This window comes from Mustela nivalis (genome assembly GCF_964662115.1).
Source record: "Mustela nivalis genome assembly, chromosome: 17".
Classification (NCBI taxonomy): Eukaryota; Metazoa; Chordata; class Mammalia; order Carnivora; family Mustelidae; genus Mustela; species Mustela nivalis.
The window spans coordinates 43835435-43861432 of NC_139036.1; the positions used below are offsets into that span (position 1 = coordinate 43835435).

Consider the following 25998-nt stretch of genomic DNA (forward strand, 5'->3'; position numbering starts at 1 on the left):
CAGGAATTCCTTAACACTACCAGTACTGGTACTACTCGTATCTCATTCGACCGAGGCTTAGCTGGGGCTCAGGGCTGCCTGAGAATCATCTGATTCCATTTTCGCCACAATTTTCCAACCACTGGGTGGGGGAGGCACCGTGACTACCCCATTTCGCAGAGGTGGAAACGGCTTACTTAGGTGGAAACCTCAGCATGTGAATTTGAACCTGGCGCCGGTCCGAACCCAGAGCCTGCAGGGACCTCCTCCCGAGAAGCCAGCAGATTAGTCCAGCCTCCTCGGGTTCCAGAAGAGGGCACTGAGGCACAGCTGAGGAAACAGCTGGCATCTGGCTGTCAGGCACCGAGTCCGCACTGAGGTCACTGAAATCGATTACTGAAGTCTAGACCCGGACTTGGTCAGATCATTAAATCTCGATTTTGCTCTTAATTAAATCCACTCTGGTTGCATGAGGTCCCGTGATGCTGGGCATGACTTTGTTCCTCCTCCAAACTTGTACGAAAGTGGTGATAGAACATTTTTTTTTAAAGATTTTATTTATTTGTTTTTCAGAAAGAGAGAGCACAAGCAGGCAAAGTGGCAGGCAGAGGCAGAGAAAGAAGCAGGCTCCCCACCGAGCAAGGAGCTCAATGTGGAACTTGATCCCAGGACCCTGGGATCACGACAGGAGCGGAAGGCCCAACCTACTTGAGCCACCCAGACATCCCGGTGATAGGACTTTTATGATGAAAAAAGAAAAGGCCCTTCTAAGTACAAAAACAAACAAAATGAATATATTAAAAATTGTATAAGTTGGTCGACATTAAAACATAACATTTCTCTATATAATTAAAAACTAAAGTAAAAGGCAGGACTCAAACTCAAGAAAACATATTTATCACATATATGACCAAAGAAGCATTAAGGTCTGGAATATGTGAGGAGTACCTACAAATCAATTAAAAAAAAAATAAAAATGACCCAGACCCCCATTTCAAAAAGCAAGCAAGGATAATACACAAGTAACTAATCAATGTGAAAAATATGTATTCTATCTCACTATTAATCAAAGAAATACAAATTAATTAAAAGAAAGAGATACTTTTTTTTCCAATTAAAAAATTGGGGGAGGGGACGAAGTTTTTTGTTTTTTGCTTTTTTCAGTGCTAACACCCACAGTCGTCCAGGCTGTGATCAGCGCTATGTTGAACACTAGAGAGGAGACTGTAGAAGAATTTTCGGAAGGCTGGCTTAGAGTGAGAGTGAGGGGTGTCTACCTTTTTTTAAAAAAAAAAAGGATTTTATTTACTTATTCGACAGAGAGAGAGAGAGAGATCACAAGCAGGCAGAAAGGCAGGCAGAGAGAGACAGAGAAGGAAGCAGGCTCCCCACCGAGCAGAGAGCCCAACGCAGGGCTCAATTCCAGGACTCCAGGATCATGACCTGAGCCGAAGGCAGAGGCTTTAACCCACTGAGCCACCCAGGCGCCCCAGGTGTCTACCTTTTATCCAGGTTCCCATTTCTGTGCAGGTAATTTAGGGTGTCTGCAGGGGAGGCTAGGTGGCCCCATTGCTCCACATGGTTCCCCTCAAGACTGGGTTTCTTGCAGCCTAAAGGAAACGATCCTTTGAGGACTGTGGCCCCAGATAGGCTTAAACTGGAATCCCAGTTCTACAGCCCATTGATTTTGTCTTTCTGAGCCTCAGTTTCCCTCATCTGTGAATGGGACTAATACCATTCCCATGGCAAGGCCATAGCAAGGACCACAGAAACTGGAGAAAAACCACTGAGAAGGGGTCCGTTAAACCATACCTGGGGCTGATATGCCTGCCCCGGGACTCAGAGCCATGGGCCGCTGTCAGGGAAGCCTACACATCCCTGCCCCTCCACCAAATTGTGGATGGATTCTTGTGCCCAACTGCCACCAACTCTTTCTGAAATCCCAGCTCCACATGTGTCCATGCATGCCCGGCCTCCCGTTGAGCATGTGCTCAACTGGTGCCCCATCGCAATCCTGTAAGGTCCGTGTTATTAGCTCCATTTTACTGATAAACTGAGGCTCAGAGAGGTTAAGCAACTTGCCCCAGGTCCCACAGCGGTTAAATGGACACTGGGGCAAAAGCACGGGCCAATGGGGCCCTGATCCGCACTCTTTCCTTTATCTCAGGCTGCTCTCGTGGACCCGGACAGCGACACATGCCTCGGGCCTCTGTGTCCACTCCTTTGGTGTTCAGCACATACGTGGGTGACTCCAGCCCTGAAGCCACGGCTCTATCACCAATATTCCCAGACTGGGCAGAGTCCTCCCTTCCTCTGCCCTTATTAATTTTACCAGGAGCCTCCTGAGAAAACCAGGCCTCCCTCTCCCCCACCCCTCTGCTCTCTGGCTTAATTACTTCTCCTCCTGGCTGTAATGAATGTCTCTGAGCCCCTGAGACAGGAAACTTCATCAGGAACCGCTGCTTTCATGACTCAGCCTTGCCTCCCCCAGCCCTGTCCCTCTGGACCCAGACGGAGGCCCAGTCTCTGCCTCATCTCCAGCCCAGCCCCAGCTTCAGCTAAGAGGGCATCCGTGGGTTGGAGACTCCCCGGCCCCGCAGTCTCCCTGCCCCCCATAGAATGCAGGAACGCAGACCCCAAAAACCAGACCATAAGGGATCTGCCCCAGATTGGGAGGATCCCGACCCTCCCTCGTCCCTCAATCCGCACGCAGGCATTGGACCAGACGGCTCAGCTCTTCCTGGCTTCCTGCACGCCCACAGCCCCCGGGGGTCAGCACAAAGAGGCCATTCTTTCCTCTTATTCACTCACCCATACTCCAGGAGCACCTGCTCCAGGCACAGGCAGCGAGATCTGCCTTCCAGGGATCTATGGTCCAGCAAGAACACACCCCGAAACAAGTAGATAAATAAAAAGCAGATAAATAAAATGACCCATGACTCTTGAAGAACACGGGTTTGAACTACGTGGATTCACCTACACGCAAGTTTTTTCGGTAAATACAATACAGTGCTGTAAATATATTTGCTCTCCTTTATGATTTTCTTTTTTCTTTTTTTTAAATATATTTATTTTATATATTTTTATTTTATTTTATTTAAGATTTATTTATTTGACAGACAAAGATCACAAGTAGGCAGCAAGGCAGGCAGAGAAAGAGTGAGAGGAAGCGAAGCAGGCTCCTTGCTGAGCAGAGAGCCTGATGTGGGGCTGGATCCCAGGACCCTGGGACCATGACCCGAACTGAGGGTAGAGGCTTTAACCCACTGAGCCGCCCAGGTGCCCCATCCTTTATGATTTTCTTAATAACATGTTCTCTCTAGCTTACTTTATCGTAAGAACACAGCATCCAGGACATCTAACAGAAAATACATTTATTTTTATCGGCTGTTCGTGTTCTCTATAAGGCTCTGGTCAACAGTAGGGTATTGGAAGTTAAGTTGTGGGAGAGTCAAAAGCTCCACACAGATTTTTGACATCCTTAACCCCTATATGGTACAAGGGTCGACTGTATTTATAAGGAAGGGGAAAGCGGGAGCTGAGAGTGATAGCTTGAGGAGCAGCCATGGCATATACAATTCCATCCTTTCCTAGTCAGTCTCTATATTGGAAGTCCTCACAGCAGTCTGCCCTGCATCCTCATGCGTCAAGTTCAGCAGGGTCTTACTGGATCATCGCCTCCCATCACCCAGGGCTTCTGCTATATACCCCCCTATCCATCACCTCAAACAACCAGGGAGGAAAGAGGGTCCACAACCAGCACGCAGGAGGGAGAACAGCAGAATGAATACAGTATCCGGCGGCAGCCGCCTGACATCCCCTTCCTGCCTCTCCGCCCTCCCATTGGGGTCCCCTCCAGTGTCCTCCTCCCCTCCAACCCCAGAACCCTGCACCCATCCCCGAAGTCATTTCTTTTTTTTTTTTTTTAATTTTATTTATTTATTTGACAGATCACAAGTAGGCAGAGAGGCTGGCAGAGAGAGGAAGGGAAGCAGGCTCCCTGCTGAGCAGAGAGCCGGATATGGGGCTTGATTCCAGGACCCTGGATCACGACCTGAGCCAAAGGCAGAGGCTTTAACCCACTGAGCCACCCAGGCGCCCCCCCCCACCGAAGTAATTTCTGGGTAGACTAAGGAGTTACATGTAAAAATACATTGAACTGGGGTGCCTGGGTGGCTCAGTGGGTTAAGCCTCTGCCTTCAGCTCAGGTCATGATCTCAGGGTCCTGGAATAGAGGCCCACATCGGGCTCTCTGCTCAGCGGGGAGCCTGCTTCCCCCTCTCTCTCTGCCTGCCTCTTTGCCTTCTTGTGATCTCTGTCTGTCAAATAAATAAATAAATCTTAAAAAAATATACATTGAACCATAGAAAATCTGGAAGGCGGCACAACCAGACCTGTTGAGGGAAGAGGCCTTTGTGAGTAGAAAGGACTGGACGAGAACACAGGAGAAAGGTCAACAGCTTTGCCCACAGAAGCGTTAAACACAGGTACATGTCATAAAAGCAGAACTGAAATGACGCATGAACCCCTCTTTTTTGCCTGGCTCGAGCCTAATCTGTCCTAGATGGAGCCCGCCAGGAACCTCCCTCCCTTCACCCCCCACCCCACCTTCCCTGGTTGGGGTTGGCTGTCACCCCTAAATGCTCCCTGGCCCCCCGCTGCTCCACCCTCCAGCAAAACGCAGATGAGACTGTGTGTGAATGTCACATTGGATCCTCGTGGTGCATGGGCACCTTGACATCTTATTGTTTTTCTAATCTCCGTGCCCAGCGCACAGAAATACTTTACACGGGGTAAAACCCATTAAGTTTTTTAGTGGCTATCTGTTCTATTTTCTCCTTCCCTGGTTTTTTTTTTTTTTAATTGCAGTAAAATATACATAACATAAACCCCCCCCCAAAATACATGTAACATAAAATCTACCCTCCTAACTTTTTAAAAAAGATTTTATTTATTTGACAGAAAAAAAGAGAGAGCGCAGGCAGGCAGAGAAAGAGGGGGAAGCAGGCTCCCCGCTGAGCAGAGAGCCCGATGCGGGCCTCTATTCCAGGACCCTGAGATCATGACCCAAGCCGAAGGCAGAGGCTTATCCCACTGAGCCACCCAGGCACCCCATACCCTCCTAACTTTTTGAGGAAATGCCATACTGTTTCCATAGCAGCTACACCATTTGGCATTCCTGCCAACAGCTCACAGGGATTCCAATTTCTCTGCCTCCTCGCCAGTCCTTGTTACTTTCTGGTGTTTTTGAGAGTGTGTGAGGTGGCATCTTACTGTTGTGGGGATTTGTTTGTTTGTTTGTTTGTTTTTAATAATCTCTACATCCAACGTGGGGCTCGAACTCACGACCCCAGGATCAAGAGTCGCTCACTCCACCGACTGAGCCAGTGAGGTGCCCCCTACTGTTGTTTTAGCTTGCGTTTCCCAATAACTAGTTTTATTTTTTATTATTTTTTTAAAGATTTTTATTTATTTATTTGTCAGAGAGAGGAGGGGGAGGGAGAACACAAGCAGACAGAGCAGCAGGCAGAGGCAGAGAGAGAAGCAGGCTCCCGCTGAGCAAGGAGCCCGATGTGGAACTTGATCCCAGGACCCTGGGATCATGACCTGAGCCGAAGGCAGCAGCTTAACCAACTGAGGCACCCAGGCATCCCTCCCAATAACTAGTTTTAAATGAGTCAATAGACAAAAAAAAAAAAAAAAAATCCATACGACAGATATGAAAAAAGGTAATATCTTTTTTTTTTAAAGATTTTATTTATGTATTTGACAGACAGACAGAGATCACAAGTAGGCAGAGAGGCAAGCAGAGAGAAGGGGAAGCAGGCTCCCCGCTGAGCAGAGAGGCGCCCCCAAAGGTAATATCTTTTATACGTAAAATGAAATTACAGATCTCTGTCTCTATGTAAAACATTAGGTTCCAAAAAGACAAAGGGACATGAAGAGACAACTTCTGAAAGAGGGAAGGTAACATAAGAACAAGATGGGATTGGGAGGGAGACAAACCATAAGTGACTCTTAATCTCACAAAACAAACTGAGGGTTGCTGGTGGAGGGGGGTTGGGAGAAGGGGGGTGGGGTTATGGACATTGGGGAGGGTAAGTGCTTTGGTGCGTGCTGTGAACTGTGTAAACCTGGCGATTCACAGACCTGTACCCCAGGGGATAAAAATATATGTTTATAAAAAATAAAAAATTTAAAAAAAACCATAAGAACAAATGGCATCACTGGTCACCAAAAAAGACAAAACAGCCTGGGAAGATTTCAAAACTTAAAAAATATATAAATAAAATGATAACACTACTGCTGGCAAGAGTGCTGGCAAATAGACATACGCGTCCATTCTCGGCGAATGAGTGGGCATTGGTACAGCCCTTTTGAAAAGCAACTTCCAAAGACTCGGGAGCATTTATGCACTTTAACCTAGGAGTTCAGTTTCTGGGTACCCACTGAAATAAAGTCATTTCAGCAATATATGCATAAAATGTGTACCAAGACTTATTTATAATAGTGAAAACTTCGAAGTAGCATAAATATCTGATAATAGCATATTCAGTAATAAATTTTAAAGTATCCCCATATGTAACATTATGAAGTCACCCAAAAGTTGATCATGAGGTTGCTACTATAAGAAGCTGTTTGGAACTTTAAGTGGGAAAAGCAGAATACAAAATGTTACCTGCCCTAACATCTCAACCCAGAAAAAACAAGGGTAAGAAGTATATATAAAAATATACAGCAGGGGGCGCCTGTCTGGTTCAGTTGGTGGAGCCCTCCCAGTCTTGATCTCCGGCTTTTGAGTTTCAGCTCCACCTTGGGTATGGAGATTACTTAAAAATAAAATCTTAAGGGGCACCTGGGTGGCTCAGTGGGTTAAAGCCTCTACCTTTGGCTCAGATCATGATCCCAGGGTCCTGGGATCGAGCCCCAAGAGCCTGCTTCCCTCTCTCTCTGCCTGCCTCTCTGCCTACTTGTGATCTCTGCTTATCAAATAAATAAACAAAACCTTTAAAAACAAAGAAATAAATAAAATCTTTAAAAAAAAAAAAAACCATCAGGCTCATAGAAGCTTCCTCTGGCGGATGAGCCTGTGGGTAATTCTTTTCTGCCTTGTGCTTCGTCTCCTCACATCCTGTACTCTCCCCAAACTGAAAATATAATCATAACCTCTCATAAACTTCAATCAGATATTCCCTCTTCTGAATATTTATCCTTAAAAAAAATCATTTGACAGTATGAAGGAACATGCTATGCGTGAAATGCTAAATATATTTATAATCATATATAAGTTGGATGCAAATCGAATGTTTAATAATAGAAATTAATTAAGTAGATGAGGGAATTTTACGCTTGTTGAAATCTTAGTCAATAAAAGCCACAGTTAGGAAGTGTGACGGGTTGAATTGTGTCCCCCAAAATGATATGCTGAAGTCCTAACCCCCAGTACCTCAGGATAGGACTTTATTTGGAAGGAAGATGTTGTGGTCTTAATTCATGAAGATGAGGTCATACCGGAGTAGGCGACACTTAATCCAATATGTCTTGTGCGTCCTTCTAAGAAGAGGAGACACGCACAGGGAGAAGGTAGCCACGTGACCCCAAAGACAGAGATTGGAGTGGGGCATCTTCAAGGCAAAGAAAGCCAAGGACTGCCAGCAAACACCAGAAGCTACAAGAGCCAAGGAAGGATTCTCCCCTACAGGTTTCTGGTGGCCCTGCTGGTGCCTTGATCCTGGCTAATCTCCCCACCTGTGAGACCATATATTCCTGCTATTTTCAGCCACCCAGTCTGTGGTCTTTTGTTAGGGCAACCCTAGGAAACGAATATAGGGACCTAATATGAAAAATGTTCCTGACATCCTAAGTGAAGCTCAGGGAAATATTTACAGGCACACCATAATACAGCCATCCTTGTTTGTTTCATGTATAAGAAAGAGCTTGGAAAGAAAGACCAAATGCAACTGTCTTAATAGGCTAGACAGGTTTATTTATCTAGTTTTCAGTAATTCTCCTGAATTACTTTTATAATGAAGAAAAAAAAAAGGTGTTTGGTGTTTTGAGGTTTGTGCTGTTGTTCTTTTATTAACTACGCCCTAAACGGAACCACCAGCTGCTCCTTCCACTCCCACTGTCAGATCCCTGGTCTCTGCCTGGGCTCCACCACCTCCCCCCTCCCCCCACCACCAACCCTTAACTTCTAGGAGCCCAGCAGGGGCTCCCCGGTCTCCTTTAGCTGCACCCACACCACTGGCCTCACTACGGGGACCGGTTCTCACTCGGCTCCTGGAGCGAACCGCTGTAACTTCGCTGGGAGCTCACCCGGTCTTCGAATCGCCGGGCCGAGCCGACACCGCTCTCTTGTGGCAATAGTATGTAATTACAATCTGCAGGGTTTCTTCTCCCTGGAGGACAGGTCGGGTGGGGCCGTGAGTTCCCTAAGTTCAGCAGGCGGGCTGTTCAACCTTAGGACAGTTTCCTAAGCCCTGAACTCCACAATTCTCTGCCTACACATCACCTTCTCCTTGGGACACGCACGTATTAGGATGGACCCTATGAAACTTCCATTTGTTGGCTTCTAACTTATAAAAGCACAAAAACACACAAAAGATATATATGAGCTCTGCTCCCCAACTCCCCCTTCATACATGCCAGAACCCTCAAACACACACACACACACACTCACTCACCTCTGCACATTCTTCTTTCCTCTCTGGAACACACAGATGAGTAACCCCCTCAGCCATGGGTCAGAGAAGTACCACCCAGCGCTGCACCCCCTAACCTTACCCATGAGTCCCACACAACACCCCGCGAAACCATAAACACAACAGCCCCAAGTTCAGCTCCACGCCAGGGCCTTCACCTCTCCCTCCATCTCCTCCTTGACCTCAAACTCTCGAGGGACACCCCCATATTGAATGCCACCTCTCTTGACTTCCTGAGACCCGCCCACACCTCTGCCCCAGTTTATTTATTCCAGTTTATTATTCCAGATTTTGACGCCCCCAAAGAATCCCCTAGGGGCCTCATTAAAGTGCAGATGTTAATTCGGTAGGCCTAGAGCAGGGCCCTCAGATTCCACATTTTCAACTAGCCCCCAGTTGATGTAAAGAACCATGTTTTGAATAAGGAGGCTCTGCTTCTGGGGCTGCCTGGGTGGCTCAGTTGGTTAAGCGACTGCCTTGGGCTCGGGTCATGGTCCTGGGATCGAGTCCCACATCAGACTCAGATCCATGGGGAGTCTGCTTCTCCCTCTGACCTTCTCCCCTCTCATTCTCTCTCCCACTTTCTCTCTCTCAAATAAATAAATAAATAAAATCTTTAAAAAAAAAAAAAAAAAAGGAGGCTCTGCTTCTTTCTCCGGCCCGGAGTTCCCAGAGTTCCAGTGGGCTCATCCCAGTCCCCTCCCCAACTGTCTACTACCTGGCTTTCCTACCCTACAGCCCCCCACGCCCCGCCCCAACATACACACACTGAAATGGGAAAGTCACTGATAAGTGAAACCAGCAGCCTGTTCTCAGGCTTTGAGGCATCTATGGTGCGGGCTGCCCCTTTCTTCTTGAACCATCTCCACCTGTGGATTCCGGGTGACTCCTGGTGGAACCCCTTCTACCTCTCCACTGTGCTCTCCGCTTTCTCCAGAATCTTATCTCAAGAATATTTCTTTTTTTTTAAGAATTTTTTTTATTTTTATTTATTTGATGGACAGAGATCCCTAGTAGGCAGAGAGGCAGGCAGAGAAAGAGAGAGAGGGAAGGAAGCAGGCTCCCTGCTGAGCAGAGAGCCTGCTTGATCCCAGGACCCTGGAATCATGACCTGAGCCAAAGACAGAGGCCTTAACCCACTAAGCCACCCAGGTGCCCTTGCCTCAAGAATTTTATCTCCACCTGTCTATCATCTGTCTCCAAGCATCTCTGTAATAATCATCACACCGACTTCCTGTGCTTAGAACCTATTGGACCAAGAGTCCGCCATCATGATCTTCAAGACAGTAGCCTTTTTGGTGCCTGGGTGGCTCAGTAGGTTAAAGCCTCTGCTTTCAGCTCAGGTCATGATCTCAGGGTCCTGGGATCAAGCCTTGCATCACGCTCTGTGCTCAGCAGGGAGCCTGCTTCCCACTCTCTCTCTGCCTACTTGTGATCTCTCTCTGTGTCAAATAAATTAATTAAATTAAATAAAAAAGACAGTAGCCTTTTCCTAAATACCCCCAGTCCCCAGAGATTGTAGACTGTAAGAAGACTCTAACCATCATAGGGTTATGGACGGATTCTTCCCTCTGTGTGTATGTGTGTGTGTGTGTGTGTTTTCTTCTCTCATCTTCAAGAGAAGGTCTCTGGCCAACGCTAACAGGCCTCCAACATCTCCCTTACACCAGGGATAGCTTCCTCCTTTTCACACACCCCCAGGACAGCAGCCAGAAGAGGTGGAGAGTAGGGAGCCCCCTGCTGGACAAGAGGCTCATGGCACACTTGGAACCGAAATTCTTCAATCCATAAATTACGTATTTGTGGAGTTATATAATATTTCACATTTTTGTGCCTTGAAGGAAAAGTACTCATGGAAGAAGAAAGCTAGCTTTTATGGGGAGTTTACGTGTCAGGCTGCTAACTTTCACCTATGGGGATTCCCTGAATTTTCTCTTTTGTCCAATCATACACAGCGGAGGGTAGTGTAATGAATCCTCTGCCCACTGTCCAGCTTCGACACATACCACCTCCCGACTCGGAGTGAGCCTTACTGTCTCTGTTCTCCTACCCCGCCCTGTCCCTTCCAGGGTTTTGTTTTTTGTTTCTTGTTTTCACTTTTTTCCTCTCTTACCTTTTGATCCTCTGCCTTGTGTCTTTTTCCTCCCCACTCCAGGGCTATTTTGAAGCAAATGCCAGACATCTTATCCTTTCATCTATAAATATTCAGGATGTACACTAAAGCATATGGAGTAGTTTTAAAAACATAACACACGGGGTGCCTGAGTGGCTGAGTGGGTTAAGCCTCTGCCTTTGGCTCAGGCCATGATCCCAGGGTCCTGGGATTGAGCCCCACATCGGGCTCTCTGCTCAGTAGGGAGCCTGCTTCCTCTTCTCTTTCTGCCTATTTCTGATCTCTCTCTCTATCAAATAAATAAATAAAATCTTTAAGAAAAAACATAACACACAATCATAGTACACCTAAAAACTAATATATCAAATATCCTTTGTGATCAAATTTTTCCAATTGTCTCATTTCTTATGGCTTGTTTGATTCAGAATTCAAATAAGGATTAAAAGAGACTTTTAAAATACATCTTTTGGGGGGGGGGCCTGAGTGGCTCAGTCTATGAAGCGTCTGCCTTTGCCTCAGGTTATGATCAAAGGGTCTGAGATCGACTCCTGCATCAGGAGGACTCCCTGCTGAGCATGGAGCTTCTTCCTTTTATCCCTCCCCACTGCTCGTGATCTCTCTCTCTCTCAAATAAATAAATAAAATCTTTTAAAATAAATTAAAAAGGGCACCTGGGTGGCTCAGTGGGTTAAAGCCTCTGCCTTCGGCTCAGGTCATGATCCCAGGGTCCTGGGATCGAGCCCCGCATTGGGCTCTCTGTTTGGCAGGGAGCCTGCTTCCCTTCCTCTCTCTCTCTACCTATCTCTCTGCCTACTTGTAATCTCTCTCTCTCTCTCTCTCTGTCAAATAAATAAATAAAAATCTTTAAATAAATTAATAATTAATTTAAAAAATAAAAAAAATAAATCTTTTGGGGGGGCACCTGGCTGGTTCATTCAGTTAAGCTGTCAACTCTTTTTTTTTTTTTTTTGAGAGAGCGAGAAAGAGAGAGATCATGAGCAGTAGGGAGGAATAAAAGGAGAAGCAGAATCTCTGCTGAGCAGGGAGCTCAATGCTGGAGTCAATCCCAGGAGCCTAGAATCATAACCTGAGCCTCAGGCAGATGCTTAACCAACTGAGCTACCCAGGCACCCAAACCACCAACTCTTGATTTTGGCTCAGGTCATGATCAGGGTTGTGGGATTGAGCCCCATAATAGGCTCCGAGTCTGCTTGAGATTCTCTCTCTCCCTCTCCCCCTCCCCCAGCTTGCACTCACTCTTTCTAAAATCGATCAATCAATCAATCGGTCTTTTCTAGGGAGAGTCCTGGCTGTCTCAGGCAGTAGAGCATATGACTCTTTTTTTTTTTTAAAGATTTTATTTATTTATTTGTCAGAGAGAGAGTGAGCGAGAGCGAGCATAGGCAGACAGAGTGGAAGGCAGAGTCAGAGGGAGAAGCAGGCTCCCTGCGGAGGGCAAGGAGCCAGATGTGGGACTCGATCCCAGGACGCTGGGATCATGACCTGAGCCGAAGGCAGCTGCTTAACCCACTGAGCCACCCAGGTGTCCCGAGCATATGACTCTTGATCTCAGAGTTGTGTAGAAGTTACTTAAAATAGAATCCATAAAACACACACACACACCTTTTCATCTACTCCGCCTTCCTCTCTCTTATTCTTTTCCTTGTAATTTACCTGTTGAGGAAACCAGGTTGTCTGTCCTATGGTTTCCCACAGTGTGGATTTGGCTGACTGCGCGCCCATGGAGAGCTTTCCGTCTTCACTACTGCGCATGAGATTAAGTTTTATTCTCTTTCCCCGCTTTATACAGGGGAGACAACGGGGGCCCAGAGAAGTTAAGTGCCTTGGCCAAACCCTGGCAACCAAGGAAGTGGCAGCACCAGCACCAGGCCTGCTGGTCTCCAGCCAGGGAAACAGGACTGCATCCTCAGAGCACCCCGTTCACGACCAGGCACATAACACGTGCTCACAAAACTGTGGTTGACCAAGGCCTCTGTTCTCTCCCGCTGGGCTCTCCCTCCTCACGGACGGAGAGGGCCACCTTGGGGCTGTCGGGTGGTCCTCGAGCCAGTCCCACAGCACAGGGTCCACAGAGCCAGGCTTCCCTTTCCACAGGGCCCTACCTCTTTCCTTCTGTCTTCTCTTCCCTTCCTTCCTTCCTTCAATGTTTCCTGGCCACTTCACCCATGTCAGACCCCATCACGGTGTGTGAGTGAGTACAGCTCTGTGCCTCTGTCTGTGGGTAGACATGTGTGACCTCGGGACCGGGGGGGTGTCCGCCTATAACTCTGTATGTAGTGTGTGTGTGAGTGTGCGTGTGCCCGCACACATACAAAAGTCCACATACATTCATGTCTCCAGATCTAAGTGTCCCTGTAGTTGTCACTGATAACAGCTGGTATGTCTTTGTGTGTTCTCAGCCCCTGCTTGCATGTACATGTCTGTGTTCCTATGAATGACACAGTGGCCGCGCATGTAAATTGGCATAATTCTGCACGTGAATGCGTGTCCGGGTGGACCCGTGTCTCTCTGTTCACCTGTAGTGCCTGTACATGTGCATCTCGCCATGTGTACACCTGTGTGACAACGAGTGGTGTGGATCTCCACTGTTCTGAGGATCTCCGTACACTTGTGTGTCTAGACATCTGTGTTTCTGTGTGCAGCCTAGTGGATGGTGTGGGATGTTACATTTGCGTACGCTGTGTGTGTGTGTGTGTGTGTGTGTGTGTATCTCCCCTCAGGTGCTATGATTGGAACTGTCAGCTGTCATCCCGGCCCCTAGACTGGCTGAATTCCTGTCACTTCCACGCCTACCTGTCCTGAGGGGCAGCCAAGGAGGGCTTTAGTAGGAGGGACAGCCTGGCCCTTCAAACCAGCTCCAGTCCATGCTGAGGGAAGTGTCTGGAGGAGTTGGCGGGTTGTGTCTGTTCCCAGCATCTCCACGACCCAGGGCCTGGTGAGAAGACAGGAGCCTGATTCTGGGCACAATGACAACAAGCTTTGCTCTGAAAAACAAAACGACGGCCTGCTTTAGGGGGAATGAGGAAAATTTACGCTGGAACCCAGACCCCCAGGGATCCTGGCGGCCTTCAATTCGGAGGGGTGGGGTCGGGTAGGGGTGTTGACCTCTTACACCCACACTCATCTCCTCCACAAAGCAGGGCCAGTTCTCCAACCAGAGGCTGGCCTTCCCCCAGAGAGAGGCAGTGAGGACACAGTGGCCCCAGGGTCACTGGGCCTAGAGTTAATCATCTACTCAGGGTATCCCTGGGCCCATTGGCTGCCTGGGGACACGGCCCTCTGGGCTAAAGCCCAAGGCAGTGGGGCAGTAGGAAGCAGTTCCCCAGCCCCTGTCTGCCCCACCAGCCTACGGGAAATGGGGCTGATGCTCTTGGCGGCTGAAATGGGTGGGCCCCTGGTCGGAGGGAGACATCCACTCTGCCCTCAGGAAGCTCCCGTCTGAAGCGAGAAGTCAGCCTTGCTCTCAGGGAGGCCCTGACTTGGGAGGAGGGGGAAAGGGCCTGGAAGAGGCATACGTTTGGGAGAGGCCTGAAGAGAGGACAGAGCTGGGGCAGAGAGACAGGAAAGGAGGAATCCTGAGTGGGGCAGGGCCAGGGAGGGTGGGAGCGCCCGATGAGGGGCTTGGAAAGTGATTAGTGCCCCCAGGAGCTAGGACCACCTCCCCTGGGGGATTCTGGGAAGTGTAGGGAAGTAGGGGGTGGGCAGGAGTAAATTGCAAAGAGACAGAAGGCCCTAGAGGTGCCCCCACAGAGTAGGGGGTACAGACCTTCCATGCTCTAAGGGAACCCAGGATTTCTAAATAGGAAAATGGAAAAGTCATTGGACAAGGTCACAAAGGTCAGCTCCCCCCTCCCCCTGCCAGGAGTCTCCTGCCCAGGATAAGGCCTACGTGTGCTGTGTGTGCGCGCACGTGTGGGTGCAGGCATGAGCGTGTTGGCGGGGGATCCTGGGACAGGGTGGGCGTGTTCCCCCAGCATCCTCTGAGATACTCAGGAGAGAAGCAGCTCAAGCCACCACTAGCGGTTCAGGCAGAGCCCCCAGAGTCCTGACCCCCAGCCCAGGGAGCACAGAACTGCATAGAAGGAAGAAGTGAGCAGTAGCGAGAACTTAGGTTGCCCAACATCTGGCAGTGACGCTAACAGCAGTGTGACCTTGGCCAAGTCACTGCTCCTTCACACTTGCTTTCCTCCTCTACAAGGACAGCGTGTGGGGGATCCAGCACCCGGTACAGTACGGAAGCGCAGGATGTGTACAACGGATAGTGTGGGGGGTGCTTCTGGCAGCAGGCGGATACAGTATCAAGTCACAATGAATCACATCCTGTGAAAGTTTTCAGGTCCTTTTCAAATCTTGTTTAGGAGCATGCAGCTGGAGCAGAATTGCTTTGCTTCCAAGAACAGCCCCACTGTTGATGAGAGGAACAACCTTGGCCTTCCCATTGTTCTGTGCCTTGATTTCCTGACCTGTAAAGTGGGCAGAATAATAATAATACCCATCCTGGCGTCATTGTGAGGACAAAATGAATTATTATATGTGAAATGCTTTGCACGGTGCCTGGCATTCCACAAGTCAGCAGAAAGCCTCCCAGGCTGCAGGGTGCTTCTGACCCTGGGCACTCGCCGGCCTTCTGTGTTACCAAGAGAGCTGGCAACACTAGCTGGCTGGAACTGATTAAGATTTCATTCTGGCTTTATTCTTAAGGCTTTCTTCTGATGATAGCAAGGGGATACTGGTTTTCTAGTTACAGTCTTGACAGGGATAAATTTTGATAAATTTTAAATTTAAAAAATTTCCTATGGGGCGCCTGGGTGGCTCAGTGGGTGAAGGCCTCTGCCTTCGGCTCAAGTCATGATCTCCGGGGTGCTGGAATTGAGCCCCTCATGGGGCCTCTCTGCTCAGCAGGGAGCCTGCTTCCTATCACCACCCCCTCTGCCTGCCTCTCTGCCTACTTGTGATCTCTGGTCTCTGTCAAATAAATAAATAAAATCTTTGGGGCGCCTGGGTGGCTCAGTGGGTTAAGCCGCTGCCTTCAGCTCAGGTCATGATCTCAGGGTCCTGGGATCGAGTCCTGCATCGGGCTCTCTGCTCAGCAGGGAGCCTGCTTCCCTCTCTCTCTGCCTGCCTCTCCATCTACTTGTGATTTCTCTCTGTCAGGTAAATAAATAAAATCTTAAAAAAATAAACAAACAAATAAATAAATAAATAAATAAAATCTTTAAAAAAATAATAAAATTAAATTTAAAATTTCATACTAATAAGGGGTGACTTCCCTTTCGGTTCCCTTTCCCATCAGATCTGGACGCTTGTCTTGGTGGAAAAGGGCTTATGTTTGGGAAAAGGAGGGAAAAGAAACCGAAGCTGGCTTCCCAGTGCTTACAGTCTCGAGCATATAGCTGATGGCCTGGTTTCAAACAAGGTAATGAAATAAAATAAAAATAAAAAGTAAACTAAAATAAATAAGAAGAGGTGATTTAAGAATATGACAAAATCTTCCAAGTGGTACCCACTGTCTGGAGCCTGCAAACCCTGGTAACCTCATGACTCCAATCTTCTTTGATCTCCGATGATAGGACAGAGGCATCCCCGCCCTCAGCAGAGCTGGCACACCTGCACCCTCCTTCCACTCCTCCCTGCCTCTCCTTGCAGTCTCCTCCCTCAGTCCCGCGGCAACAGCGGCAGCGGCCACTTGCTCTCCCCTCCTGCCCTCCTCACACTCCCGTTTAATCATCCAGAACCCGCAAACCGCCAAAGCCACCCTGGGTCTCCTAAGCCCTTCCTGGAACCGGCCTTGGCAGCAGATGAAAGACACCTCGCCACCCCTTATCTCTGCCGCGTGACCCGCGCTAGTGGGTTCCGTTCCCCCCCCCCCAGGGGCGGGGGATACTGGTGGCCCCGCCCTCTGACCCATGCCCTGCCTGACCCTCCTCAAATGCACCCAGAGAAGACTCTGCGCCCCCAGTCCGCGCCCCGCCCCGGCTGGTCCAGCCCCGCCTTGCAGCAGGTTAAGAGCCCCCCAGAGCCGGGAGCTGTGGACAGAAGCGCACTCGTGGGGGGACCAGCCAGTCTGGTTGTCATGGCGACGGCGCGGTTGGCCTGGGCCCTACGAACCACCTCGGTGGGAGGAAGGCTGCGCGGTCCCCGAGGCCCTGGGGGTGCCCGGAGACTGAGCGGCAGCGCACGACGGCGGACCGCCAGGGGCGCCAGCCCAGGTCGCCGGCTCAGCACCGCCTGGGCGCCGGCCCAGCCCGCACGGGAAGGGCCGGAGGGCGCCGAGGACGACCTCCGCTCGCCTGCCCCGGAAGAGCAGGAGTGGACACCGCCCCCGGCGCCCCCCGGCCCTCCCGACCCCCCGGGGGGCCCGGCCGGCCGTTCGCTGGTGCAACGAGACATCCAGGCCTTTCTGAACCAGTGCGGAGCCAGCCCCGGGGAGGCGCGCCACTGGCTCACGCAGTTCCAGACCTGCTACCACTCCGCAGACAAGCCCTTCGCGGTCATCGAGGTGAGCCGAGGCCGGCGCCGGCCGTGCCACAGCGACGGGATGTATGGGGGCTGTCCGGCGACGTGTCGCCAGGCATGGCGGGACCCGCTACGACTCTGCACAGCGGAAGCCGAAAGGGTGAGACGGTGCCAGGACGAGTGCCCGGCGCCGGGTGAAGCTGTGCGCTGCTCCCATAGTCTCACGCCCAGCCCAGGCGAGGAGACTGGGGGACCGTAATCCCCCAAGTGTGATGCGCTGGAGAAGTCTCCCCACCACGCACACACACCGTGGGCGCGATTATGGGTTCAGATGGGAACCCAAGTAGGGAACTTGGACAGGAGCTGCCTGGGTTACCCCTCCCCCCAAGAACTCATAGAGTCCAAGGTCGCAGGGAGGCACAGAGGGAGGAACACCAATGCGAGATAAGGGGATGGCAAGACCCAACGGGGCAAAGGGCGGAGCAGGTGGGCGCCGGTAGCCAGGAATGGGGCCTGACTGCTCCTGGGCAGGGCAGGGGGCACCGACAGGGCTGGGGTGGGGGGTCAGGCTGCGGGAGTCAGGGCCAGTGTTGCCCCTTCTGAACGCTTCCTCCCCCACAGGTGGACGAGGAGGTACTCAAGTGCAGTAGCGCCGTATCCAGCTTGGCCTTCGCTCTGGCATTCCTGCAGCGCATGGACATGAAGCCCCTGGTTGTCCTAGGGCTGCCCGCTCCCACGGCGCCCTCCGGCTGCCTTTCCTTCTGGGAGGCCAAGGCACAGCTGGCCCAGAACTGCAAGGTGCTGGTGGATGAGCTGCGGCACAACGCTGCCCCTGCCGTGCCTTTTTTCGGCGGCGGCTCGGTGCTGAGCGCGGCTGAGCCCGCCCCTCACGCCAGGTTAGTGCGGGCCCCGCGTGCGCCTGGCGTCCTTAGACCTAGCCCGGCCGCCCGCCCCGCCCCAGCCCCGCAGGCCTGGAGGGGGCCCTCTTGAGCGCGGCGTCTGGCCCCACAGCTACGGCGGCATCGTCTCCGTGGAGACCGACCTGCTACAGTGGTGCCTGGAGTCCGGCAGCATCCCCATACTGTGCCCCATCGGGGAGACGACGGCGCGCCGCTCCGTCCTCCTCGACTCGCTGGAGGTGACCGCGGCTCTGGCCAAGGCGCTACAGCCCACCAAAATCATCTTCCTCAATAACACAGGAGGCCTGCGCGACAGCAGTCAGAAGGTGTATCCCCTCCGTTCGGGCGCCGCTCGCGGGACCCCGGTCCCGGCTGAGTCCTTCTTGGGCTCCCTGCTCGCCTCCCTGACGGGCCCCAGAGTCAAGCTGGGTGGCTAGGGAATGGCTTGGTGCCCAGATCCGAACCCTCCTCAGCCGAGGACTCCGGGAGGGTGCGAGGGTAAAGGGGTCCGTGGGGGTTAGGGGCGCCGTCCGCGGCCGGCTGCGGGCCAGAGGCTCACCCCCTGGGCCTGGACGCAGGTCCTGAGTAACGTGAACCTGCCGGCCGACCTGGACGTGGTGAGCAACGCCGAGTGGGTGAGCACCAAGGAACGGCAGCAGATGCGGCTCATCGTGGACGTGCTCAGCCGCCTGCCGCACCACTCCTCGGCCGTCATCGCCGCCGCCGCCACGCTGCTCACCGAGCTCTTCAGCAACAAGGGTGCGGGCCGCGCCGGGGGGCGGGGCGGGGCGGGGGCGGAGACCAGGCGAGACAGGGTTTTGGGGGAGGCAGGCGGGTCTAGGGGAAGTAGGTGGGACTCCGCACGATGGACCGAAGTTGAGGGACAAACTGCCAGGAGAGAGCTTCTCCCCGTATGAAAATCCTGCACGTATCTCTGCTGACCGCAGAGATCACTAAATTGTGGAGATCTTCCCAAGAGGGCCACTGTCCCACTGGCCCCTGTCATATCCGGACACCCCTCCCCCTCCGACGACCAGGCAGAGCACAGGCAGGAGCTGATGGGCCCTGGCTCTCGGGCTAAACTAACCAACCCCTCGCGCTCCGCGCCACCCCCAGGGTCTGGGACCCTGTTCAAGAACGCCGAGCGGATGCTGCGGGTGCGCAGCCTGGACAGCCTGGACCAGCGCCGCCTGGTGAACCTGGTCAACGCCAGCTTCGGCAAGAAGCTCCGGGACGACTACTTGGCCTCGCTGCGCCCACGGCTGCACTCTGTCTACGTTTCTGAGGGGTGAGCCTGCGGGACCCAGGGGACAGGGACCGAGGGACAGAGCTGGACAGCTTGGGGCCTAAGAGAGGTCCCAGCCTGCCTCTCCCCTGCTGCGCCAGGTACAACGCGGCCGCCATTCTGACCACGGAGCCGGTACTGGGAGGCACCCCATATCTAGACAAGTTTGTGGTGAGCTCCAGCCGCCAGGGACAAGGCTCGGGCCAGATGCTCTGGGAGTGCCTGCGGCGGGACCTGCAGACGCTTTTCTGGCGCTCCCGCGTCACCAACCCCATCAATCCCTGGTAGGTCCCGCCCCCCGCCCCCGCCCCAGCTCTCCACAGCCACGCCCCCCGAAAGCTGGGCCTCCCCCAAGGAAAAGGCTCCATTCCATGTGACCCCACATTCCCCAAGGAGCAGACCACACACGGAATCTGAGATTTCCCCAGAAGCAGAGCACACTTAAACACGCTCTGTCCCACTGCAGTGGATTCCTTGAAGACACTCCCTGACTCTCCCAGAGTCCTTAGAAGAGTCCTGATCCTCCAGTCTCTATTCCCGGCCTAATGGCCAAGCGCTGACCCCAGGCCTACTGCAGCTCCAGCATAATGGTCTCTCCTTTCTCTTTCCTTCTACAACTATGCCCTCATCCAGCTGTGTGGGGACCAAGAGGTGAACAAGAACCCCTCCCCTGGAGGCACAGAGCAAAGGACGTCCTCAGTCTAAGCTTCCTAGCTTTGGGACTCTGGCAGGTCCACTAGCTTCTCCGAGCCTTAGCTGCTTCTCTGTGCAAAGAGCATACCACACCACCAGGCTCTTGGCGGCTGCTGTAAGGATGAAACCGGATAACAGCAGGGTGCCTAGCATGTAGATGGCATGCCTAAAAGCTTGCCCTAAAAGCTGCCTCCTTCCCCCCAACCAGGTACTTCAAACACAGTGATGGCAGCTTCTCCAACAAGCAGTGGATCTTCTTCTGGTTTGGCCTGGCCGATATCCGGGACTCTTATGAGCTGGTCAACCATGCCAAGGGGCTGCCGGACTCCTTCTGCAAGCCAGCTTCTGACCCAGGCAGCTGACCCTCACTGCCTGCCCTTCAGGCCCTGGGACAACCAGGGTGAACCAAAGTCATGCCTGCTGGAGGTGATGATCCCAGGCAGCCACAGGCTGGACCAGGCTTGATGGCTAAGTGATCTGCAGAGAAGGAAGCGGCTCCTACTCTACTCTGTCCAGAGGGGGGCGCCCAAGAGGGAACAAGCCCAGGAAGAAGGGTGTGTCCAAGACAACCCCCGACACTCACCACTGGCTCCATAACTATAACCAGATGGCCTTCCTTTTTTAGTCTAGAGATTTGGGAAGCCAGGGTCGAGGGCTTGCCGGTTTTCCTTCAGGGCGAACCTTAAAGGTGGGCCAGTCTCTGTGGCCTCCGTTCTGTTTCGAGGCTCCCTTATCCGAAATATCACCCCCATTTGCTTGATAGTCCACCACTTACTTTAATCCCTTTGGGTCTTACAACTTTTCAGGAGGCCTTGATTAAAACACAAATACTTGTCTGAGAGTCAGCTCACACTTGAAAGGAAATGAGCAGTGACCTTCTGGGAGCAAGATCTTGAGGGCTGGAGAACCAGGGGGCTCCCAGAGGGAAGAGAGGAGCTAAATGAGATGGAGTGCCTCCAAGATGAATGCTGTCACCGTCTCCCTCACCTGGATGTCAGCAGCCCCCAGTGGGGCTCCCCTCCATCCCACAGACCAGACCAACAGCAGCCCCAGCTCTCTTTCCAAGCAAGGCCCAGACTTGGATGTTTTCCCCTAAACCCACTGGAGGCTGTGTCCATCTGCTGAGAACACCTCAGCCAGCAGGAGCCCAAAGCCAGAGGTCTCATTCCACATTTTTGACCCCCGCGATGTGACAGGCCCCTTGCTGGTCGCCAGGCTACTTTCAATCAGGAGGTGCATGGACAAGCAGGGAGAGGACCATCATGGCACAGCAGGGCCATGACAGAACCAAACCCCAGGAGCAGCTTCTGCCTTCCCTCAGAAGAGGGGTGACAGAGCGCACAGCTGTGTGTGGGCATTAAGACAGGCCCGACCTGGAATCCAGCTGCGGCTACATTTGCTCTGTGGCTTGAGGGAAGCTGCTCACCTTCTCTGAGCTTCCATTTGCCCCATCTGTAAGATGTAAAATCCTCAGAGTGGACACTCAATGCTAGCCCCCCTGCCCCCTGCCAGCTGCCCTCACCAAAGATTTCTTCAAAAGAAACCAGGAGGAAAAAAGGGTAGGCAGAGACAAGCTACGACACAGGGACCAAGGCGATGGATCAAAGGCAGAATACAGGGAGGATCTTGAGTAGACGGCCAAAGGCCTGTGGGAACCCTCAGAACAGGGCAGAGATCACGGGGGAACCAAAGTGGGAATTAACCAGATGCGATCTCTCAAAAAACTCAAGATCAATCCCAGCCAATGGCAACGTGCCCTGCGGGGAGAACAGAGAAGCTAAAGCCAAATGTCTATATAAAATGTTTATTTTTGGAGGACTGTGTGGTCTGGTCTTTGGGAGGGCACTCACCCCAACCAGGCCAACCATAGAGCTGGAAACAGCAGGCAGGAGGCAGGAAGCTAGCCACCGCCTGCCCTACCCCCGCACACCCCGGGCAGCGGCCTGCTCTGCTTTCAAGGTAGGGCAACAGCAAGTGCTGTTTCTGCCTCCAGCACACCCTGAGAACTCACTCCGTGGCACCTGGCTCCTGGCTCCTCCCAGCCCTGAACACGTGTCAACACACACAGTCTCAGTCTCAGTATCAGTCTCCAGAAAGCACTGTAGAGCCTAGCTGCGCTTGGCCAGGTTCAAAAAGGAATTTTTCACATCTGCTCACTTCTGGTTCATGGTCTTCCTCTGTCTTCCATTCTCAGTAGCCCCCCCCCCCCCAAGCCCTGCCTTACTCCCTTCTCTGAGACAGGAGACCCAGGGAGCAGCTGGCCTCAGGTCTCCCACCACCAAACAGGAAAAAGCCCTGTAAGGCATCGTGAGCGGGGCTCCCACCCACCCAGGGCCGAGCCCAGGTACCAGGGAAGAGACTTGCCTCTTACCAACACACACACACAGCAAAGAACCAAACCAACAGAGTGGAAAGCAGAAGGAAACAACGGGGCCAGCAAGCAGGAAGGCGGGTGGCCCTCGGTGGCTTGCTGCGCCCATCTCGGCCTCTCCCAGTGCCACTCAGCCATCGGTGGCCAGGATGACGGCAGCCCCAAAGATGCCCACACTCTCTCCAAGGAGCTTCATCTGGTTCCAGAACTCAACGCGCCGTGTGTTGTGCCAGTAGGCGACATTGCCATCAATGAGCAGCATGACAGGGGGCAGCAGAATGGCCAGGATTTGGGCAGCCAGGGTCACGTAGTAGCCCGAAAGGAAGGCCAGGGCCAGGACGCCGTACAGCACGAAGAAGAGCTGGATCATCAGCTCCCCTCCCGGGAGATGGTTCAGATAGGCCAGCCGGTCCTCCTTGCTGTGCTGCAGCGAGTAGGCCTAAAGACACACCATCCTCTAAGTCTCTCCTGCAGGCTGAGGAGCCTGTCTGGGGACGGCTGGCCCTGAGATGCCAACTGCAAGTCAGCCTCTGCCAGCGGGGCCCCTGACTCCTGGCTCAGACCTGGGGCTCTCTAAAAGGAGGGCCTGCATCTCCCCCCACACAGGCTAGGGAACTCCAGAGGTTAGGGCCTGTCTCTCCTCACCTTTGGGGCTCAGGAGGGCAGAAGCGTGTCTCCGCTGCCAGACTGGGGCTCTCACCTCTGAGTACAGAGCTCTGCACATGGGATATGGTGCCCAGGAACCAAGATGAAGCCAAGTGACCTGGAGCCTGTCCAGGTCCCCAGCCACACTGGCTCCCCCTAGGTCGTCCACTAGGGAGTACCATAACTCACTACTCCAACCAACTCTAAGCAACAGAGCCCCATCTGGGGTCTGAATCCCACCAAACCTCTCCTTTGCTCCCTCTCCCAGTCCTCTGCAGGCTGAAGCCATGAGAGGACCAGTCCACCCTGTTCTGCTGACTCTCAGGCTTGGGACTGGACAGTCAATCCAACCTCTTCTCTCCCTGGTGGCAATAATGCTGGAAGAAGGGACCCTCAGCCAGGTCTTAGGCACTTGAATGGTTCCTGAGCACAATAGCTGGCTGGGGCAGTGTCCAGGAGGCAGACCATCAGGAACTATATATGCAGGGCCTTATTCTGCCCACCTCCCTGGGTTCTGCCTCACTCCCGGGCAAGCACTTCCAGCCAACCTACCAGCAACCCCCCAACCTACCACGCAGATGAGGTAGATGCCCAGGAACACCTGGCCGGTGGACTGGAGGGAGCGGCTGCGGGGCTTCCGGCGGTACAGCTCCCCAGCGCCGCTGGCCAACACAAGAAAGCCGCCGATGATAGCAACTGTGCGCGAGTACATCCGGACCTGGACCGAGGCGAGGGGACCCCAGTCAGGAACTGCAGCCACCACCTTTCTCCTGGCTGTCTAGAGCACAGCACTGCCCATCTCTATACATCCCATTCCATCCGATGAACCCTCTTACCGTTTCCAAGTGTGGTGGGCAGGTGCAGCAGAGATAGAACTCTTTTTATCAGAAGTGGAAACTGAGGCCCAGGGGATTACTAAAATTGTCCAAGGTCCTACAGAAAGTGTCCAGATACCAAGAGTTGCCCCCTCTACACCTCCAGGTGTACAGACTCGAATCCCAATGTTCTTTCTGCTATAGAGTATAGTCTATCCCATAAAAAAAAAAAAAAAAAATCTGGGATCCCACTGTCCGGTAGTTGTTCGCACATCTGCCACCCCCACTGGACTGACAGTCCCTGCCTCTGTCCAGGATTATCTACACACCTGCAGCACCTGGTACAGGCTCTGGCACTTCAGATTTACATGCCGCCCTAAATTAATTAAATTTCATGAAATCAGATGGCTGGAACCAGTACTCTCCAAGGTCCCTTTTGCCCTATATTCTGACATTACTAACTAATGGCATAAAGGGTTCTGGCCTCACCTGCAATGCTAACTGTCGTGTAACTTTGGGGAAGTCTGTTTCTCATCTTTGCACCTCAGTTTTCACGCCCTGAAAGACAGTCTTGTGTGGTCTCTGAGGGCCTTTCATCTTTGCAGTCTGTAACAACCTCCACAAGCCTAGGGGTTCTGCCTTCCCAGGCTTCACACTATGCACCTGGCTAGCACCATGCATTACCCGCTGCCCCGGGGTCACTGGGCACTGGCCTCGGGCTCCCCAGCCCCCTAGCGAAGTCCCGCCTTGGGCCGAGGTGCTCACCTTCAGCCAGTCCCCGTAGTGGACGTAGCCCCCGATGTAGGCGGCGTAGGTGCTAATGGCCAGCTGGAGGGCGGCCCCCAGCGCGAACCAGCGCCGCTTCACTCCAAAGGACATGAAGCTGGCGCACAGCACGGCCGCCCCCAAGTCGAAGTACAAGTAGGGCACTGGGATGTCGGGCTTCCTGCGAGCCAGAGAGGGGAAGAAGCAACGAGGACAGAATGAAGCGGGAGAAGAGCCTTACGACCCCCTAAGTTCCCACAAGCTCCCCTGCGCCCCTGAACCGGAGGCCCTTCTCACGGCCAGGACCGCTGCGCTACGCTCGATGCCCACCTTGCCCCAGACCAGGGCCCCTACCAAGCCCGAGATCCCAATTTTTCCCCAGCCCAAGGGTCCCAACTTCTTCCCCACCTCACTGCACCCCCGTTCTTGGGACGGGCCGTACCGCCACCCCACCGCGCTCGGCGGCCGCGTGGGCCCGCTCACCGGCGCGCCTCGGCCCTCTCAGCGTACAGCATGAGCTGGCTGAAGCACCCCCAGAATGGGCAGCGTGTGAGCAACACCGAACCCAGCTGCATGATCAGCTGCAGCATCCACCGTCGCGAACCCATCTTCGACGCCATCTTGGGAAAGGGCAGTCCGCTGCGGCGTCACCCCCGACCGGGAGGCTGGCGCCGGGATGCGACACGCAACTTCCGGATCTCGCGAGGCGGCGGGGGCGGGGCTGAGGGCAGCATTTTTCCCCTTCCGACGGGAAATAGTGCTCTCGCTCTCTAGTTCCGGACAGAAGGATGTGTTCCAGCTGCGGAGTTCATCCTTTCTCCCTGCTTTGGGGCTTAAGGACCCCTCCTCGTGGATGCAAAATTGAAAACTAGACCAGAGGAAGGAACAGTGGGTGCAGGATATCAGCGCTGTGGACGAACTGGTGTTTGCTGCTAAACCTGGGCTCCAATCCTAACTCCAACCCTAACGGACTTGGGGCATATCCCCTGCACTTTCTAAGACCCATCTGTAAAATGAGGAGGCCAGGGGCATCTGGGTGGCTCAGTGGGTTAAAGCCCCGCCTTCAGCTCAGGTCATGATCCTAGAGGGATGGAGCCTCGCATCAGGCTCTCTGCTCTGCTGGGAGCCTGCTTCCCCCTCTCTCTCTTCCTGCCTCTCTGCAAACTTGTGATCTCTGTCAAATAAGTAAATAAAATCTTAAAAAAAAAAAAAAAATGAGGAGGACATCCACTTCCCAGCGTAGTTCAGTGC

At 52.8% G+C, this 25998-nt stretch overlaps 2 protein-coding genes across 4 annotated transcripts; one reads left to right on the top strand and one right to left on the bottom strand.

Moving 5' to 3' along the window:
* Positions 1-16733: 16733 nt before the first annotated feature.
* NAGS (N-acetylglutamate synthase) lies at positions 16734-20992 on the top strand. Of its 3 annotated transcripts, none has more exons than XM_082706258.1 (7): positions 16736-17317; positions 17896-18170; positions 18286-18499; positions 18752-18932; positions 19290-19461; positions 19560-19742; positions 20092-20304. In XM_082706258.1, the coding sequence occupies exons 1-7, from the start codon at positions 16748-16750 to the stop codon at positions 20111-20113; spliced, it is 1617 nt and encodes a 538-aa protein (XP_082562384.1). In that variant the 5' UTR covers positions 16736-16747; the 3' UTR covers positions 20114-20304. The 3 variants fall into 3 exon arrangements, with proteins under 3 accessions (XP_082562385.1, XP_082562384.1, XP_082562383.1); XM_082706257.1 differs by lacking the exon at positions 20092-20304 and adding an exon at positions 20360-20992 and having other exon boundaries at positions 16738-17317; XM_082706259.1 differs by lacking the exons at positions 19560-19742; positions 20092-20304 and adding an exon at positions 20360-20992 and having other exon boundaries at positions 16734-17317.
* A 947-nt stretch (positions 20993-21939) lies between these two features.
* Positions 21940-25433, bottom strand: TMEM101 (transmembrane protein 101). Its single transcript, XM_082706287.1, has 4 exons — positions 25231-25433; positions 24748-24928; positions 23739-23885; positions 21940-22961 (listed from the first exon to the last, which is right to left on the bottom strand). Exons 1-4 carry the CDS (start codon positions 25365-25367, stop codon positions 22653-22655), a joined length of 774 nt encoding a protein of 257 aa, XP_082562413.1. The 5' UTR covers positions 25368-25433; the 3' UTR covers positions 21940-22652.
* Between the last annotated feature and the right edge of the window lie 565 nt (positions 25434-25998).

Bases quoted from the DNA above. Each gene is read 5' to 3' on its own strand.
- NAGS (XM_082706257.1), top strand. From the start codon at position 16,748: ATGCACCCAGAGAAGACTCTGCGCCCCCAGTCCGCGCCCCGCCCCGGC. The intron at 18,171-18,285 runs GTTAGTGCGGGC...CTGGCCCCACAG, and splicing joins GAGCCCGCCCCTCACGCCAG to CTACGGCGGCATCGTCTCCG. The intron at 18,500-18,751 runs GTGTATCCCCTC...GCCTGGACGCAG, and splicing joins TGCGCGACAGCAGTCAGAAG to GTCCTGAGTAACGTGAACCT.
- TMEM101 (XM_082706287.1), bottom strand. From the start codon at position 25,367: ATGGCGTCGAAGATGGGTTCGCGACGGTGGATGCTGCAGCTGATCATG. The intron at 23,886-24,747 runs GTGAGCACCTCG...GCCTCGGTCCAG, and splicing joins ACTACGGGGACTGGCTGAAG to GTCCGGATGTACTCGCGCAC. The intron at 22,962-23,738 runs GTAGGTTGGGGG...GTGTGTCTTTAG, and splicing joins GCATCTACCTCATCTGCGTG to GCCTACTCGCTGCAGCACAG.